General features: G+C 32.6%; 2 protein-coding genes and 1 long non-coding RNA gene across 3 annotated transcripts; 2 read left to right on the top strand and 1 right to left on the bottom strand.

Annotated features, from left to right (window-relative positions):
- Window positions 1–328: 328 nt before the first annotated feature.
- Window positions 329–10484, bottom strand: LOC135790356 (alkylglycerol monooxygenase-like). The gene is made up of 8 exons (XM_065300561.1): window positions 10286–10484; window positions 6704–7035; window positions 5688–5815; window positions 5211–5362; window positions 4620–5038; window positions 4423–4557; window positions 3267–3380; window positions 329–979 (listed from the first exon to the last, which is right to left on the bottom strand). The coding sequence occupies exons 2-8, from the start codon at window positions 6959–6961 to the stop codon at window positions 710–712; spliced, it is 1476 nt and encodes a 491-aa protein (XP_065156633.1). The 5' UTR covers window positions 6962–7035; window positions 10286–10484; the 3' UTR covers window positions 329–709.
- LOC135790357 (uncharacterized) lies at window positions 2880–3326 on the top strand. The gene is made up of 2 exons (XR_010547736.1): window positions 2880–3118; window positions 3188–3326. It is a non-coding gene; the product is annotated as an uncharacterized lncRNA (long non-coding RNA).
- A 2332-nt stretch (window positions 10485–12816) lies between the features above and the next one.
- Window positions 12817–16980, top strand: Tbcd (tubulin folding cofactor D). The gene is made up of 6 exons (XM_065300265.1): window positions 12817–13286; window positions 13476–13762; window positions 13829–15898; window positions 15967–16159; window positions 16218–16526; window positions 16589–16980. The coding sequence occupies exons 1-6, from the start codon at window positions 12924–12926 to the stop codon at window positions 16862–16864; spliced, it is 3498 nt and encodes a 1165-aa protein (XP_065156337.1). The 5' UTR covers window positions 12817–12923; the 3' UTR covers window positions 16865–16980.
- The last annotated feature ends 57 nt before the right edge of the window (window positions 16981–17037 follow it).

Here is a 17037-nt window from a genome sequence, read left to right as displayed (position 1 = left end):
GCAAAAATATGATACTTAGACGTTAGACAAGTATTCTAGTCACTGCACGTGTCGCATTAAGATTTACTCGACAGACTCATAAAACAAAAGTAAATATTTTTGACATTTGTAATGTTTAGATCCAACTCTGTTTAGCTCATGATTTTTTTATCTTAAGGAAATGAATGAGATGGTTTTAGTTGTAGTTTTGCTCTTGGTACTTTGCTTCAGACTAAAATAAACTACATGAAAAACATATTTAACATAACATATTTAAAAGCTTATATTTGCGAGAGATGTAAGCAGGACATAAAACTGCATCATACTTGAGAAAAAATAAATAAAAATGTTGTGTATTTCATAAAATTTATTTTTATCATGTTATTCAGCAATATTTAATACAAAATGCTTAATACTAATTACTTAAACATTTAACAACATTTTGAGAAATATTTAAAACAGTTCAATTTGTATCTAATTATAGAACTAACTTCCAATCACCTTTAACTATTCATAATTCATAATTATTTCTAATCATGACTTTTTGCGTACGTATATTCTGTTATCATTATAATAATACATCACAATTAAAATTATCACAATATCTAAACTTTAACATTTGCCTCTTTTTAGATTTTCTGCCTCTTCAGGTAAAAATTTTAATTTCAATATAAATTTTAGCCAGTATATCAACGTGGATTATTTGGGTGTGTTTTTGTGCAGTTTGTATTTAATGGGTTTTTTGCTTAGTGATCTGTAAAACCTTCATGCACTGCAACAACCAAAACAGACCGGACGTCAGGAAAAACACCTCGACAGCAAGCAGGATATTCGCGTCGACATCCGGAAATTCCAAGCGTTGCACTGCTGTGACCAAAATCATACAACGAAGTAGTTCGAAAACGCAAGCATGTGGCTTGTTTTCGAAGAGCATGCCGATTGTGGTCAATGAACCGATGATATACAGGACGAATGTCAGCACAGCGAAAGGATTCATCGTCTGCAACAAGAAAAACAAACAAAAAATAAAATAAAACACATTTTGCACTTTAGAAAATCTAGCATAACATGAGAATTCACTTCCGTATAAAAAATCTGCACAGTTTCATTCTTTAAAACAACTTTTTTTTTTAATTCTTACTAGGAAGTACAAGTAATGAGTGCAGACAGGAAGATATTTCAATATTAAATTGCGCCTTGCGCCAACGTTGTGTTTCGAGAGACTTTCCAGGCGAGTCAAAACACAAGAGACTTTGAATTAAATTATGTAAATGTTTCCCAAGTCCACGAATGAAATAACCGGGCGAATGAATAGGAAAATGAAGAAATGTTGCGCTGCAACGAGAGATGATGATGAGGCGAGCTAACCGAAAACCCGAAACAAAAGAAAGCTTCAAGCAAAAAATACAAAGCAAGAATTTTAAACGTTGAAGATGAAAACATTGCAATGGATTTAGATGTTTTATACAAAAAGACACAATATTCTGGCTTCAGAAAGGATCAGCTAACAAAGCAGAAAATATAAATCACAATGAAAATTGCCCAAAGCAAATTGTTTATATAAAATATGAAAATATGTGTTAATTAAATAAATGTTTTGTAAATTATTTGTATTAATAATTTCAATATAGAACTAAATTGATATTGAATTAATACTTTAATCTATTTGATTGTGTGATGCATTTGATTGAAATTGTAAACTATCAAATTCCCTAATGGTCGGCAAAAAGATTAAATTTATAAATTAATAATCACATCAAGAGGAAACCAAATCCCAAATGAGATACATGAGTTACATTTACAAACTTTAAATGCACAAAAACCACAATAGCCATTGCGATTTTGTTGTTATACTAAAATTATACTCAAACGTTGTCAAAATGTCATTTGAAACAAACAAATGACATTTGAAAACTCTTTTATATTTTGGGAAACATTTGGTATGACTTGCTAGATTACAAATGTCAGTGTCATGCTTACATGGCACATCCGTTAATTGCGCAGAGCACACACCGTAAATAATTAACCTAATGAAACTCCATTGCACTATTGTGTTGTGTTTGCTGTCCTCTTGTGTTATCGCAAATTAAACCCCCTATCAAACTGTTGTTTTAGCATCAAAGGTTCGCTTTAGTTTCAGCAATTTTCCAACAATGTTTCCGAAATTAAATTGCCTAACAAATTTATAATTTATTTAGCAGAAACAAAATTTAAGTAATCTAAGTAAATATTTGCAAAACATCTTTATTGATTGAACGTGTAATATCCTGAGCTTATGAAAATTAATTATATTTCTCGAATATTCATATGAATACTTTATAAATATTAATTAACTTCACACAAAATAAATATCCGTTTGTGTGATATAATATTAATTCATCTAAATCAATATTTTAATAAATTAATATAAATTTGATTTAAAGTTAATGTTAATGTTATAGTTTAGGTTTACAATTAAAAAGCCCCAAAAATAATTTATAGTAAATGAGGTCACTCAACGCTTCCGGAACATTCGTTGTGTTTTTCATGTTTCCGCGCATTTCCACCATTTTCGCATTTCCTTGTTTTTGCGTGCGCGCTCATTTCCCCGCAAATACTTGTCAGATAAAGTAATTTATATGTAAACGGTTTAAAAACTATTTCAAAGTCCTTTGAGGAAAATGATAAATTACAGTTTCTACATTTTTTCATCATGTATTTATCTTCCAACAGCACAAAACACGAATAGAAAACAGAATAAATTATTGATATAAATTCTAAGTAATTACTTAAACTTGATACTATTAATATTCTAAAATTATTATCCATAGATATGAGTTTTAGTTTTTTTGTGGTAGAATATTCAATAAGTGATGTTTTAACATTTTAAGTGCTGCTAAAAGCCGATAATATGCGTAACCGGACGTCGGGTTTCCGACGAATTTTCTGATAGTCCTGGGAGTTCTGGAACGTAGGACATTACCATTTCAAACGTTTGAAAACGTTTCGGCACGCTCGACACGCTTGAGCTATGCACCGAGTGTGAATTATTCAACGGGAGTGCGCGAAATTCGTTCCGTTTTAGCATTTTCGGGCATTCTACCTTCAACCACTACAAACCTCTCAAGGTTAGCTTTGTTGCCACGTAAAAAAGGACGAAGTAATATTAATTTTATATGATTTATAGAGTTTGTAAAAATATTGAATTTATATTAAATTCTAATTTTAGCTAATGGAATTCACTCTGAGTATGAAAATGGAAAAAATATATGTACGATATGCAAATTACGCATAAAAAGGACACTCACCACATGTCGAGCAGCAAGTTCGTGGAATCCGTAAACCACCACGCAAAAGTGCACTAGGATGTAGGCGTTACACCAAAGGGGTAGTTTCACATCGTATTTTTCCCTTGCCACCACCTGAATTGAAAAAAAAAATTAATACAGAACAAGTGATGATATTGCGCATGCGTGCAATCATAGATTATTTTTGTCAAAATTTAACTTTTAATTAAATTATTTCAAATAAATAAAAATAATTAAAACTTTTTATTTTATTTATAAATTATTTTTCGCGTAGGACTGAATTTCTCTGATTGCAAGCAAGTTTTTAAACCAGAAAAGTTTATATTTTTTGTCGAAGTTTTCCCAACTCGACTTTGGTAGCACAACCGCAAAGCATCCGCTGTGAAAATGCGCTGCTTCAATTTCTGAATATAAATGCAAGGCGTGTTAACTTTATCAATACTTTCCGACAGTTTGAATAAAATTCTAGTTGGGGCTTGTAATCGGTACGGATTCTCAGTGTTCAAGTTTAAAGCGAACAAATCCGAGATTAAATTATAGTAAATCTGTACTTCGGGAATAAAATTCTGAATTTATGAAAAAGTATAAGTTGGAATTGTTAGTGTCCAATAACATTCGCAATGAATGTGAAAGTTGCATTAGTGGGAACGAATTTACTCAAAGAATCCTGCGTTTATAGCCCGAAATAAAAGGGAAGAAGTGTGGTCATAAAATGGGTGCAAAGTATTGCTCTTCATGATATGAATTTATACCCGCAAGAGTTTTGCGCGTTTCATTTCTCGCCACTTTGTTTCATTCTTACAAAAGTGAACAAAACATAATGAGAGTTTATAAACGACACTTTGTTCATTAATAACAAACAAAAAACAGAAAAGTATAAAATTGCTATAAATTTTTTTTAAAGTTTTGCATTCAATACTATAAAATTCAGGCAAAATTATTCTCGTAACCCAAATCAATACAGTTTGAAAAGCGGCGAACGTGTTAACATGTCTCTATAGAATTCTACCTAATGCTAGCTCCTGTAAGATATCACCGTGATAAAACAAAAGAAAGTAAAAGAACGTCGAACACGAACATAAAAAACGATGTAAAAACAACTCGAGCAACTAAGGAAAGTTACAAACGAAAGAAACGAAAATTGCGTAGTGCTCACCTTAACTTTGTCTTCGTCCAGCCCAAGGCGCGGTTTTCCCGGCTGCCAACTGGGACCGTAGAATATCGACGCAAATCTGTCACTCCACGTTGACATACTCAGGAATTTTTCAATCACATAATGAGTATAAAAAGTCTTTAAACAAAACAAAAAATAAATAAATTAAAACTTCAAAACAAAAAAAAACAATTTCCTACTTGTAAATGAGCTGGATTAAACGAAGGTTGATTATAAACCAAGCCATAGATAATTTCTTCATCTTGAGCCTCATCGGCGAAAGTACCAAACATTCTGTCCCAGATAATAAGGACTCCTCCATAGTTCTTATCAAGGCAGTAAATATTGGAACCATGATGCACACGATGGTGCTTCGGTGTATTAAAGATATATTCTAGAGGACCGAGGGTTTTCACTGCTTGCGTGTGGATCCAGAATTGGTAGAGTAGATTGAATTGTTGGTGTGTGATGAAAAGCGAGGGCGGAATACACACCGCAAGTGGCAGATAGAAGACAAAACCGCACCAGCCTTGTAAAGCTGATTGGCGTAAGCCAACAGCCAGGTTGAATTCTTCCGATGAGTGATGGACTTGATGTTGGGCCCATAATATATGAATTTCTAAATTTAAAACAAAAATAAAATAAGCTTATTCCGGAAATTATTATTTTTTTATATCAGTAGCGGATTATTGTGATTACTTTTGGGATATTCTCGAAAAAAAATCACATAAACTTTCCGCATTGCGGAAATATTGGTAAAAAAATAAATCAAAGAGATGAGAATTTCGTACCGTGACATGCTCGATGGACCCAATAATAGCAAAAGTCGACGCCGATTGCGGTCAGATACCAAACGTAGGGCTCGTTCCAGGACATCTCCACAAGCCGGAAGTGCTCGTAGATGTACATATAGGAATAACTTTCCGCGCCACGCACCAATAATCTATAAATAAAAAGAAAAAAATTATCAAAAAAAAATTGTTATGAACCAAATAATTTAAAAAATTACTAAACCCGGAAGAATTATTTCATCATAACTAATAATAAATTAAAATTGAGATTGCGCAATCCCTTGGCAATTTAAACGGTAAAAAACATTCGACCTCGAACCTTAAAGTACACATCTACCTTCGCGAAGAATAAAAACTGGTTTATGCTAAACATACCATTCTAATAAATACAAATTGGTAGGTTTGTTAATTATGTTTATCAAGGTATCAAGGTCTCAATCGACCTTTGAAAGGCAAAAAATTAACATATTTAATTACCTGCCACATTCTTGCACTAATCCCTGACTGATGCTAGTGATGCTGTCGTTGAGTCGATGCGTAGGTTTGCGCTCCAACCACAGCAAGAAGTTCTCCAAGATCATGAAGACTAGAAAGTAGGGCCATGCCTAAAGAGAACAGAAAAAAAAACACGCCGAACCGGCTTGTTAAAAATTCATCGCCCAACGGTGTCCTGCATAAATTATAATCCGATAAGTTATTAAAACATAAAAGGTTTGGCCGGAGATCAAAACAAGTTTTGAACTTAAAGGTTTCTAATTGATTTAATTAAGATAACTTCGCAGTTATAAAATGACCGCTTTTTTGTTGTTTGCGAAGGTATGGATAGCCCTGAGGTGTATTTATGTGCGTCTCAATTTTTAGCGGTAAATAATATGAAATAATTGATTGGATTTGTTAAAGTAAGAGATCGTTTTGTCTAATTAGTGCAGTAGAGCATCCTTGACCTTAACGCTTAAAGGTTTAGAACGATTAATTTTGTTTCGCTCGATTGCAAGTCTATCTCAGTCTCATTATCGCAATAAAGATGTGACAATTATTAAATTATTAAATTTATAATTTCATAAACGATTTGTTTATTATTTTTGTTTCTGGTTAGCATTGATCATTTATCCTTTAAATTTTTGATATAAGAATTATTTACTGTTTTATTTTTATAAATTTTGTAAATAAATAGAAAGCAATTTGTTTTTACGAAAATTATACATCAATAATTAGTATAAAATGTATATCAGACGATTCAACACCAATTTATAGTGGAGAAAGATAACCTAAAAACCAATATGCTATCAAAATATAAATTATAATCTTTAATTTAATACAAAACATAAAAATTGAAAACGGTAATAATTTTAAAAATAAATATGTATCATTACTTAGTAGACCTAATTAATTATATGGTAAAATAAATATTTTTGTTTAAATAACTAACGAACTTAAATAAAACTAATTTTAATATATTTTTTTTAAATTTTGTAAATAAAAATTTTGCTTACCTGAGTAAAATACTTTGGAACTTCATGAGGATGCTCAAACGTAGTCTCTGAAGGCTTGATGATATAGAACATCCGCCCGACATCTTGCAAAATGCTCGAAAATAATGTCCCCGAGAACCATTCGGGGGTTGCAGAACCGGAAGCAAGAGTAGCATTTCTTTCCAACTCCAAAACAACAGCGGTGAAACCACTGGACCAATTGTTGTTGCCTGTCATCGCCGCACCGGCGGCGTGCTGCTCGAAGATGGCCGCGCTCATCGTTGTACCAGTGGCCAAAATGGCTTCCCTTTGCCCTTGCCCTTCGCTTGCTCTTTAACGAATACCAGCTTGTTCTGCGTGCAAATGAGTAACATTGACGCTGGGTTGGATTCAAACCGAGAGAGACTTTCAACTCTTTCACGGCGTGAAAATTTTGGTCAAAAAGGGCACCGCAGTGGATGCAATTGACTGACTGACTGCTGCTGGTAATAACTAGTGTTTGGTTGGTTGATCAATGATCACTGAATGCCGAGTGAGTGTTGTTAAGTCGCGGGACGCGTGTCGCGCGGTCTAAGATTACTTTGGCAATTGTACAGATTGGCACGACGCGCACGAATTTATTTATAGACGTGCTTATCGGTCGGCGCTGCGGACAAGTAGCACTAGTACGCAGTTCAGTCAAGTGGGGGTGAGCGATTGCTATTTGTGTTTACGCTACTGAGTTACTTACTTACTCAGCTTCTGATTTGAAATTCACGCTAAAACAGTTTTAGCTACATACGCTAAACTTTTCAAACGGCATAATATATTTAAATAGATCATATTTTCATGTTTTTAATGAATTTTATTATATTTTATTTTTACGAAAATTGAATTACGATTTGTTTGACTTTTAACATCTTTCGCCTTTAGGCTATCGTCAGAAAAATATTATAAAATTTAAAACATGAAATTGAATGAATTTTAGTATTTTCCTGAATTATCCTAAATATGCGTTGTTTTCTATATTTTTTTCTTTTATTTTTGCTTACGTGTGATTTAATTTAATTTAATGATTGTTTTGTTTGTCAATTCCAGTATTTTTCCAAGTATCTATGAATTAATTCTATTGACAAATAAGTTATTCTTGTGTGATCCAAGTCACGTACATTAGTATATTCTCCACGCACAACACAAACGATTTAGAAAGGTTATTATATTGTTTATCGTATTTGCGCAGTGTTGATTTGCTCTGCACACGCATTTTCACAGCGCCGGCGTTTAACGATCACGGCTGATTGCCGGTGTTTATGTTTACATTATTTCAAGATCAATTTGCACCGTATGCTTTCGACTTCGTTCAACAATCAATCAACAATGCGCTGACAGTGAACTAATGTAGACTATCGATCGTAAGTGCTAACAGGTAATAACAAAATACTATCCTTAATTAAAAACTACCAAAATTTAATTTACTTTATCATTATCACGGTAGATATATGTAAATTACGCATCGGGTGACGATAAAAAGTAAACAATCGATTATTAAAGTACAGTTCGTCGACAGCGCGGAATGTTTGTAAACACGCGTCGGGTGTAAGAAAATTCGTATGCTGTTACATCAAAACAATCATTTTGATCCATGAATATTCATGCGGGTAATGTATTGATGAGTGAATTTACACATGCCAAGTTGATTTCAATTAAAAACCGATCTTAGAACACATCGCAAATACGCTTAACAAACACGCATGAACAAAAGAAAATTAAAGCGTTTCCGCGAACGCCTTGTGCACACGTGAGGTAAACAATTTTGAACAAATCGCATATTTATTGAACTGATCGATAGCGCTTTCATCTCATCGACGGTTGAACAATGAGTACAATTCTGTCTGGCGTTATTTTTAGATATCCTTTCAATTTGTGAGTCTTAAAACGTTAATAATAATCGTGATTCTAGTTTTTCTGAACATTGATGAGACTTTTATGATCGTTTATTAAAGGTGGATTATTATTTTTTTAGAAATGCAATCTTTTCACTGAACTATTACTTAACACCTGCCTTTACATTTTAAATTATATGTTTTTTATGGATTTTAAGAATATATTATATTTTGTATTATTTAACAGAAAAAAGCATAAAAATTGTGATTTTAGTTTGGGAAAACTTATTATACACTAAAAAAAGAGAAATATGGAGAACACTGGCCGGAAAGCGTCGTCAAACGTTATAAACCGAAAAAAAAAAGTTTCTAAGAGTTATTCCAGGAGTTTTGTTTTTTAGCTTGAAAAAAATATGTTGCTTTTCTAAATTTCTTATATTTTCGCTAAACTTGTATTTTGAAGGGTGCAAAACGATACAAATTTGTGATATTTTTATGTTGTGTGTTTTTATCGTACAAAATCATTCATTGTTTATTTATAGAACACCAGAAGTAAAAATAAATCCTGTTTAACACGAATATTAAGTCATAATATTTAAATTTATAAAATGAATAAATTAATCACACATTTTAGTGTATAAGATATAAAAATGTTCAAATAAGCTAACAATCTTGGATGTCATATAATCCTATAGAATTTCGTTTAAAGTTTAAATTAATAAATCAAAACTTTTGAAACTGTTATTCAATAATACAAAAAAAATGTATTTTTGGGAAAGTTACTTTCTTTTTTACTTTACTTTCAATTAAAACACAATTATATTCACATTTTTATAGCCTTGAGGTGTTTTGTTTTTAATTCTAGCTAATACCAGTAAGTACTAGTGATAAATTTTGCAAGCAGGCCGTTTTGCAAACATTAAACCGGTGAGATTTGGCAAGAGACTGGCAAGAAATTGTCGGTCGCATTTTCTAAACTAATTTCAGTTCCTTTGCATTTAATTGCCACTTGTTATTCGATCTCGCAGGTTTATAGCGATGTGTCAACTGTTGCGAGTTGAGAATATTTGTCAACTTTCAATTATATGCATAGCATTGCATTGCACCGGATAAATTGTAATGATTACAACACAAACAAGACTTATATCTTAATCTCGAATTATTTGTCATATTATCATAATATTTTATAGCCTCGGGGTTTCTACGTTTCTAGGAATATGAACATATTTGTCGTTTTGGTTTAATTTATGCAGTTTTTATTACTGATAAGAGTTAGCAAGGGCAATTTATGTCTAACAAAACACTATCATAAATAAAACGTGATAGAACTGCAGGGTTACTATTTTGTTAACTATTTATTTGGAGAAGCATTAAAAAAGTTAATAAATATTTTCTACTTTACAAGGCGTAATTTACAAGGCTCTTAATAAAAAATCAAGTGTTTTCATGATTTGTCAATTTTTATATAAAATCTTAACTTTTATAAGATGTTAATTGTGTTTATTCTCATAATATTCTCTTTACTTAACAGAAATCTGTAAAAATTAATGTCTCAAATTTTGAATTTTGTAAACTACAAGTATTTGCCCTGGAAAGGCTTTGGAAAAGTTAATAAACACTCTCAACTTCAATTAATCTATAAATTTGATGAAAAAAGACGCAATTTACAATACATCGTAATACATTCCTAATAAAAAATCAGGTGTTTTCTTAATCTGTTAATATTTATACAAAATTATACCTTTTACCACATTTATGACAATAAGGAAAACCAGTATTCCATTATTGTACTTTGCACCTTTTGAAATCAATCTCGGTCACTTTAAAACCAGAAGTAAAAAACACTTTCAGTGCACTTTTATGGACTTTTACTGCTGGTATAAACTTAGCAACTCCCTCGTACGAGCTGGTGTTTATAAACCTTAACAGGTGTCAGTTATCAGTTGTATGCAAACAATGGCACTCCGACACTGCAATGCGAGTAAATTAACACTTTAACGACTGGAAAAAAATTGACAACTGATAAAGCAGCAAAAAACAACGCTGCCAAGCTATCAGAAACAATTCATATGATAATAACACCAGTAACACAAAAATCATTTAATTATCTTATCTTATCATATCTACAATTATTTTACAACAACGTAACAGTTAAGTGGGAAAGTGAGAGATCTAGTTAAAGTATTATAAAAATACTGTTAAGTGTTGACTACTTTCTTCATGACCATGAATCTAACACATTACATGATGTATTATTTCATAAATTCCGTTAAATACGCGTTAATAGTTCAAGTTCACTAGCGATTGCACACACTTAGACAGGAAATACCTTGGACGAGTTCTGAAGAAAAATCTTGACTTTACTTTTTTCATCGAAGTGATAAAAGTTTTCGAGAGACCTGTCGGAACTATCTATAAAAAATAAACTTATGTAAATCATAATCTAAAATTAGGTCAACATCTTGAAAACATGAACAACATATTAATTTTTTGTATCAAGGATTTATCATCTTGAGATTGAGAGTCGAAAAGTTGAAAGTTGGATTGAATGATTGATTGACAAACTAAGCAGCATGTTTCAATTTCAATTGAAATGCATAAACATGTGTTTGTGGTGAATGTTGGTTTTGGTTTAAGTACAAAGTTACACTAGTATTTACTGGGATAATGTTTGAGTTGTCATATATCGAGTTGATTGAAACTTTATTGAACTCGTCAGCGAGTGTCATTTTAATTTAGGCCACGCTTGACAAAGTGCACTATGCACGAGTGCATCATGGAATATTATAAAGTTATCTCCTTTTTCTTATTATTTATCACAAATTAAAAGTAATATTAGTAATAATCTTCATTTATAGGGTAATTTAAGTTTATTATTGTAGTTTCTAGCCATAAAGTTTACGTCTACTTTAAGTTAAATTAACTTTTCTCATAATTAGCTTTATACAACGTACAACAATAAATTAAAGTATAAATTTTAATTATAATTCATTAGTTTATTAATCTAGAACACAAAATAAGTAAGAAAATTGTCAAGTATAACGTAAATCTTTAATTTCTGTTAATATTTAATACAAATTCTAGAAGTTTATGAAACTTTTAAAAAATATTGACGTTGAACGAGATAAAAAATAAAAATTACCTTTTATTATTTATGGGTACGCTGAAACTGATCACGGCACATATGAGTAGTATATAAATAAATGGAAAAATGACATTAATTCATTAATTCGCATTCAAGTTTACACATTAACTCTTGTTGTGTTTGTCGCGCTCCACGTTACTCCACAGACAATCAAACGCTTTGAATGTCTAATTGATATTTCTTTCATTTGCATATTTAAGTTTTAAACATTTAAATGAACTTTTTATACGCACACGTTGTGTTACACTACAAGAAACACTCACGCCAGCACCCAGGAAGATATAAATTAATTTACTGACACACTGTACATATCTAAATATTGTTTAAATTTTATGTAAGCTAAGAAAACGTCCATGCATGATTCAATATTATGATGAATAAAGTGATCGAATTACATCGTACACTGAAGAAAACGACAAAAATAAGTTTTGCACCGTTTCGGCTGGTACATGATGTAATTGATCGGGATTGTTACAATAATCAAGGTGTTAAAGAGCGCTTAATGCAAATAGACGCGTCAAAACATTTTTCATCGTATTTCCCGACTTAAATTTGCGATTGAAATCATTAGAATGGTGTGACTGGTGTTTGTTTGTATTGTCAGCGTTGACCGTTGTAAATGTGTAATGTTATTGGATAGTGTGCAAGAATTTCATCAATATTTATGTAGCAATTATTACAATTGTTACTAATTAGAAACACACGATACTGATCTCACCACACATCACTGTAATTACATTTTAATTCATGTTAATGCTGCTAAGGTGTTAAACCTATGTCGTACGGCGGAATAATAACACGAGCAGAATGAGTAAGCATTATTCGTTTTAAACGTATTAATAATTTATTGCAAAAAATATTTAAAATAACACTAACGTTAATGTTTTATGCTTAGATCATTATACTAGTTTTAAACATTATAAAATGATGTTTTAATAATTTAATAATAATTATAATTATAACAGCTTTAATGTATTAACAAATAAGTGTAATTTAAGTAATATATTCAGAATATTACAGAATTTAACAAAAATTGAAAAATATTTAAATTTGCCAATTTGTTATATGCAACCAACAATACAGTTTTTAAACTTAATTTGAATGTGTATTACTGGTTGCGTTTTGTTTCGGAATTGTCATGTGTCTGACAATTGCCTTCGGTTAGTCATCAGCAAAGCATTTACATTTACAATAATATTTAAACTTATATTGAATATATAACGTCCTTTAGTAAATGATATCAATTATGGATATGGATGTTAAAACCGAAACTGAAGCCTACGGGCTGGGCTGTGCGATGGAGTATTTCTCTGATCACCAGGAAGTGCTCGAAATGATAGATAACCTCGAAACCGTGCTGCAGAAAGGCAATTCACAAATTGAACGCGCATATGAAAGATTCGTTGATATTTTGAAACAGTATCACGAGCAACCGCACTTGCTGGACACGCATTTGGAGCGCATCTTGGATAAAATGATTGGAATCATTCGCAATTCAGATAGTTCTATGGACCTAAAACATGCTGTATTCAAATATATGTATGTTGTTACAAATGTGCGGGGATACAAAGTTATTGTGAGGCAACTTCCTCATGAGGTAAGAATATAAATGTTTATGTATGTAATAATTATGTAGAAGATATTTATTTAATGTTAATACCATTTTTTTACTATTTTAATTGATGCATTGTAACTTCTTTGATGCAAAGTTAAAAGTTTGTTCTTTGGTTTGTGCAATGCAAGTTTATTTTTTTAAGCTTAAAATTTATATTTTTTTATTAATCAGGTTGCAGATTTTGAACCAGTTTTACAATTATTAGAACAACAAAACCCAAATGATTCAAATACATGGACAACCAGATATATTTTACTTCTGTGGATGTCTATCATTGTTATGATACCATTTCACATGTCTAGATTAGATGGTTTTGAACCAGATGCGACAGGTGATACGGACGCTAGCGGTAAGAAAACTGTGATGCAACGTGTCTTAGACGTTTGCGAAACTTACACGGTGCAGCCTGATAAATGCCGCGATGCAGCTGCCTTTTTAATATCAAAGTTCCTAACAAGGTAAGAGTATAATCTTAATAATAATGTCATATGAATGACATTGGTACAGCATATTATTAATTTTAGAACTGATGTAAAAGAAAAATATCTCGATGAATTCATCTCTTGGGCATGCAACTTGAGTGTATCAAAATCAAGCAGTTCTTTTGTGAAATACGGCACATTATCTTCAATTGCAATGATTTTAAAACACGGCAAACGTGAAGATGTTCTACCGCATGCACAAAAACTACTTGCGTGGATAATCAACGACGAAATCAAGAACCACCCCGGTAGCAATATACAAAAACTGGTTTATAAGATAATTCAACGTATTGGTCTGATTTTCTTGCCTCCTAAGATTACCAAATGGCGTTACCAGCGGGGTAATCGATCTTTAACAGCGAATTTAAATTCTGGTGAAGGCGATCTCAGCAAAAAAGTCATAAACACCAACGAGGTAGATGCAGATATAACAGAAGTAAATGTGGATGTACCGGAAGAAATCGAAGAAATCATCGATCAACTCATTCAAGGATTACGAAGTGGTGATAGTGTGGTGCGTTGGTCTGCTGCGAAAGGTATTGGTAGAGTAACAGGCAGGTTACCGAAAGAATTCGCTGATGATGTAGTCGGATCTGTTTTGGAATTGTTTAGTCCTAGGGAAGGTGACGGAGCTTGGCATGGCGGATGTTTGGCGCTTGCAGAACTAGGAAGAAGAGGCTTACTATTACCTTCTAGATTACCAGAAGTAGTGCCTGTGGTCATGCAAGCGTTGGTTTATGATGAACCAAAAGGATACGCATCAGTTGGCAGTCATATAAGAGACGCAGCTTGTTACGTCTGCTGGTCGTTTGCAAGAGCATACGAAACGAGTGATTTAGAACCGTTTGTGAATGATATTGCTGCACAACTACTGATAGTCACATGTTTTGACCGAGAGATAAACTGCAGACGTGCTGCGTCTGCCGCGTTTCAAGAAAATGTCGGTCGGCAAGGCACGTTTCCGCATGGTATTGATATTCTTACAGCTGCTGACTTCTTTGCGGTCAGTGTACGAACAAATGCCTATCACTCAATCAGTGTTTTCATCGCTAAATATGAAGAATACACTGTTAAATTAATTAATCATTTGGTTGAGCGCAAAGTCCCACATTGGGACATGACAATTCGTGAACTTTCTAGTAAAGCTCTAAACCATCTTACACCTTTAGCTGCTGATTACATTGCGACTACCGTGCTGGATAACTTGCTAATAAAAACTCTCAGTATTGATCTAAATGCTCGGCATGGTGCTATTCTCTCTATTGGGGAGATATTTCTTGGTCTTGCTAGTATCAACAAAGAAGTTTCCACCATGAATTCGCGTGCAATTGAAGTTGCAAGGACTCTCATTGCTAGTTACAAAGAAAGGTTATATTTTCGTGGAATGGGCGGTGAGTTGATGCGACTTGCATGCTGCAGTTTTATTGAGAAATGCTCGCAAGCACATATGCCTTATCATGATGCACCTGTAAGAGAAGAGTGGTTGGATATGTTGAACGACTGCCTTTCTTATGATTCGTCGAACATCCGGTTGGCGGCGGTTCAAGCATTGCCATTTTTATTGAAAGAGTATTACATTGAAGATTATGAAAGACAAAGCAGTCTTGTTGATTTGTATATTCAGAAATTAAGCGCTGAAAGTTTGGAAATTGTACGGATGGGTCACGCTTTAGCGTTAGGTGCTTTACCTATTTATATCCTGGAGAAACATTATGAGAGAATTATAACTGTGTTGTTAAAGTCGTTGAAAATCACACCGAGTACATTGAAGTGGGCTGAAGCAAGGAGAGATATAATTCGTGCATTGACTGGAATTATAAATCATTCAAATATTGGGTACACGGATGAACACATTTTACAAATCTTCGAGGCGTTGTTAATATGCATGAAGGAGTATACTCAAGATAATCGAGGTGATATTGGAGCTTGGGTGCGAGAAGCGGCTATGATTGGTTTGCAGACTTTGACAATGAAATTGTCAGAGAGTCGAGTTCATTTACTTACTGAAGATCTTGTTGAGAAGATTGTGGTGAACATTTCTCAGCAAACCGTAGAAAAGATCGATCGTACTAGGTCTCTGGCCGGAAAATCATTTTATAAAATAATGCACAGGTGAGTAAATAGTATATTTATTATGTAATCAATAACAATCGCTCATTTACCTATGTTTTAAATATTAGTAAAAACATTCCAAATATTCCGGATCACAAAGAAGTGTTGGAAATCTTCACGACTAAAACTTGCGAGAATCTAAACTGGAATTCAGCGACTGTAACATTTCCATTGTTTGTTGAATTGGTAAAATTCCCAAAATATAGTTACAAGATTCTTCTGGGTCTTGTTTGTAGTATTGGAGGGATGACTGAGACATTGGTATGTTTTTATCAAAGGAATAAATCGTTTTTCTAATGTTTAATTATGAAAATTTCAGGTTAAAAGCTCGTCGCACTCATTTTTCAACTACTTGGAGAAGAATGCATCTAATGTAAATGAACTAGTGCGAATATGCGATGTAATCGAGCAGATCTTCATCGATCACCAAAGAGTAGATCGGATTTCCGTACCGATGTTGAAATTTCTGGAAAAACTGTTTGCGTCTGGAAAGATCAGCAGTGTAATTGAGGATGAAAGCTCTGAATTTGCTAAAAAGGTTCTAAAGTTGTCTCAATTGGAAATTTCTGGTTGTAAAGACATCTACAAGTTGATTGATGCAATTAATTTCTTCTGTCAATACATTCAAGTAAGAATTAACATGCAAAACTGGTAATTTATATCTAATTTTGTAAAAATCTATCATTTCAGATTAATTCTGAAGTAAGCAAAATAGCTTTGGTCCAATTAAGTATTTTGCTTTGTCATCGACAACCGTATGTGCGAAAATCTACAGCTAATAAGCTATTTGAAGCTATTTTGATCTATGGAGACAACAGCGTGATTCCGCCGGAGAATTTAGACGAAGTTCAGAACTGTCTCAGCACCACAAACTGGGAGGAATCAATTGAACATGTCAAGCCTATAAGAAATAATATTTGCACTTTGATTGGCACCAGAATTCCTGTCCCAATTGTCAAGAAGTAAGTTAATTATAATTTGTGCATTTAATGTGCAATGTAGGTTTAAATTATATTACGTTTTTCAATCATTTAAAACGCATAATTATATTTTGTTATACATATACAAAAACATTCAAAGTATGTATATATTGATTTGTACTCCTCATTAATATTCCTGCAGTAAAATAGTCATAAATT

The sequence above is a fragment of the Atheta coriaria genome, unplaced genomic scaffold (genome assembly GCF_025399875.1).
Source record: "Atheta coriaria isolate IRGN ID8LTWV9N9 unplaced genomic scaffold, Caltech_Dcor_3.1 hic_scaffold_4_pilon, whole genome shotgun sequence".
NCBI lineage: Eukaryota > Metazoa > Arthropoda > Insecta > Coleoptera > Staphylinidae > Dalotia > Dalotia coriaria.
Note: the sequence above shows the minus strand (reverse complement) of the source record. Positions and strands in the feature narration are given on the sequence as shown.

Coding starts and splice junctions, on each gene's coding strand:
- LOC135790356 (XM_065300561.1), bottom strand. CDS start 6,961: ATGAGCGCGGCCATCTTCGAGCAGCACGCCGCCGGTGCGGCGATGACA. Junction 5,363..5,687: donor TTAGTGCAAGAATGTGGCAG/GTAATTAAATAT, acceptor TTTTATTTATAG/ATTATTGGTGCGTGGCGCGG. Junction 3,381..4,422: donor TGGACGAAGACAAAGTTAAG/GTGAGCACTACG, acceptor TTTTCAATTCAG/GTGGTGGCAAGGGAAAAATA.
- Tbcd (XM_065300265.1), top strand. CDS start 12,924: ATGATATCAATTATGGATATGGATGTTAAAACCGAAACTGAAGCCTAC. Junction 13,763..13,828: donor ATATCAAAGTTCCTAACAAG/GTAAGAGTATAA, acceptor TATTAATTTTAG/AACTGATGTAAAAGAAAAAT. Junction 15,899..15,966: donor TTTTATAAAATAATGCACAG/GTGAGTAAATAG, acceptor TTTAAATATTAG/TAAAAACATTCCAAATATTC.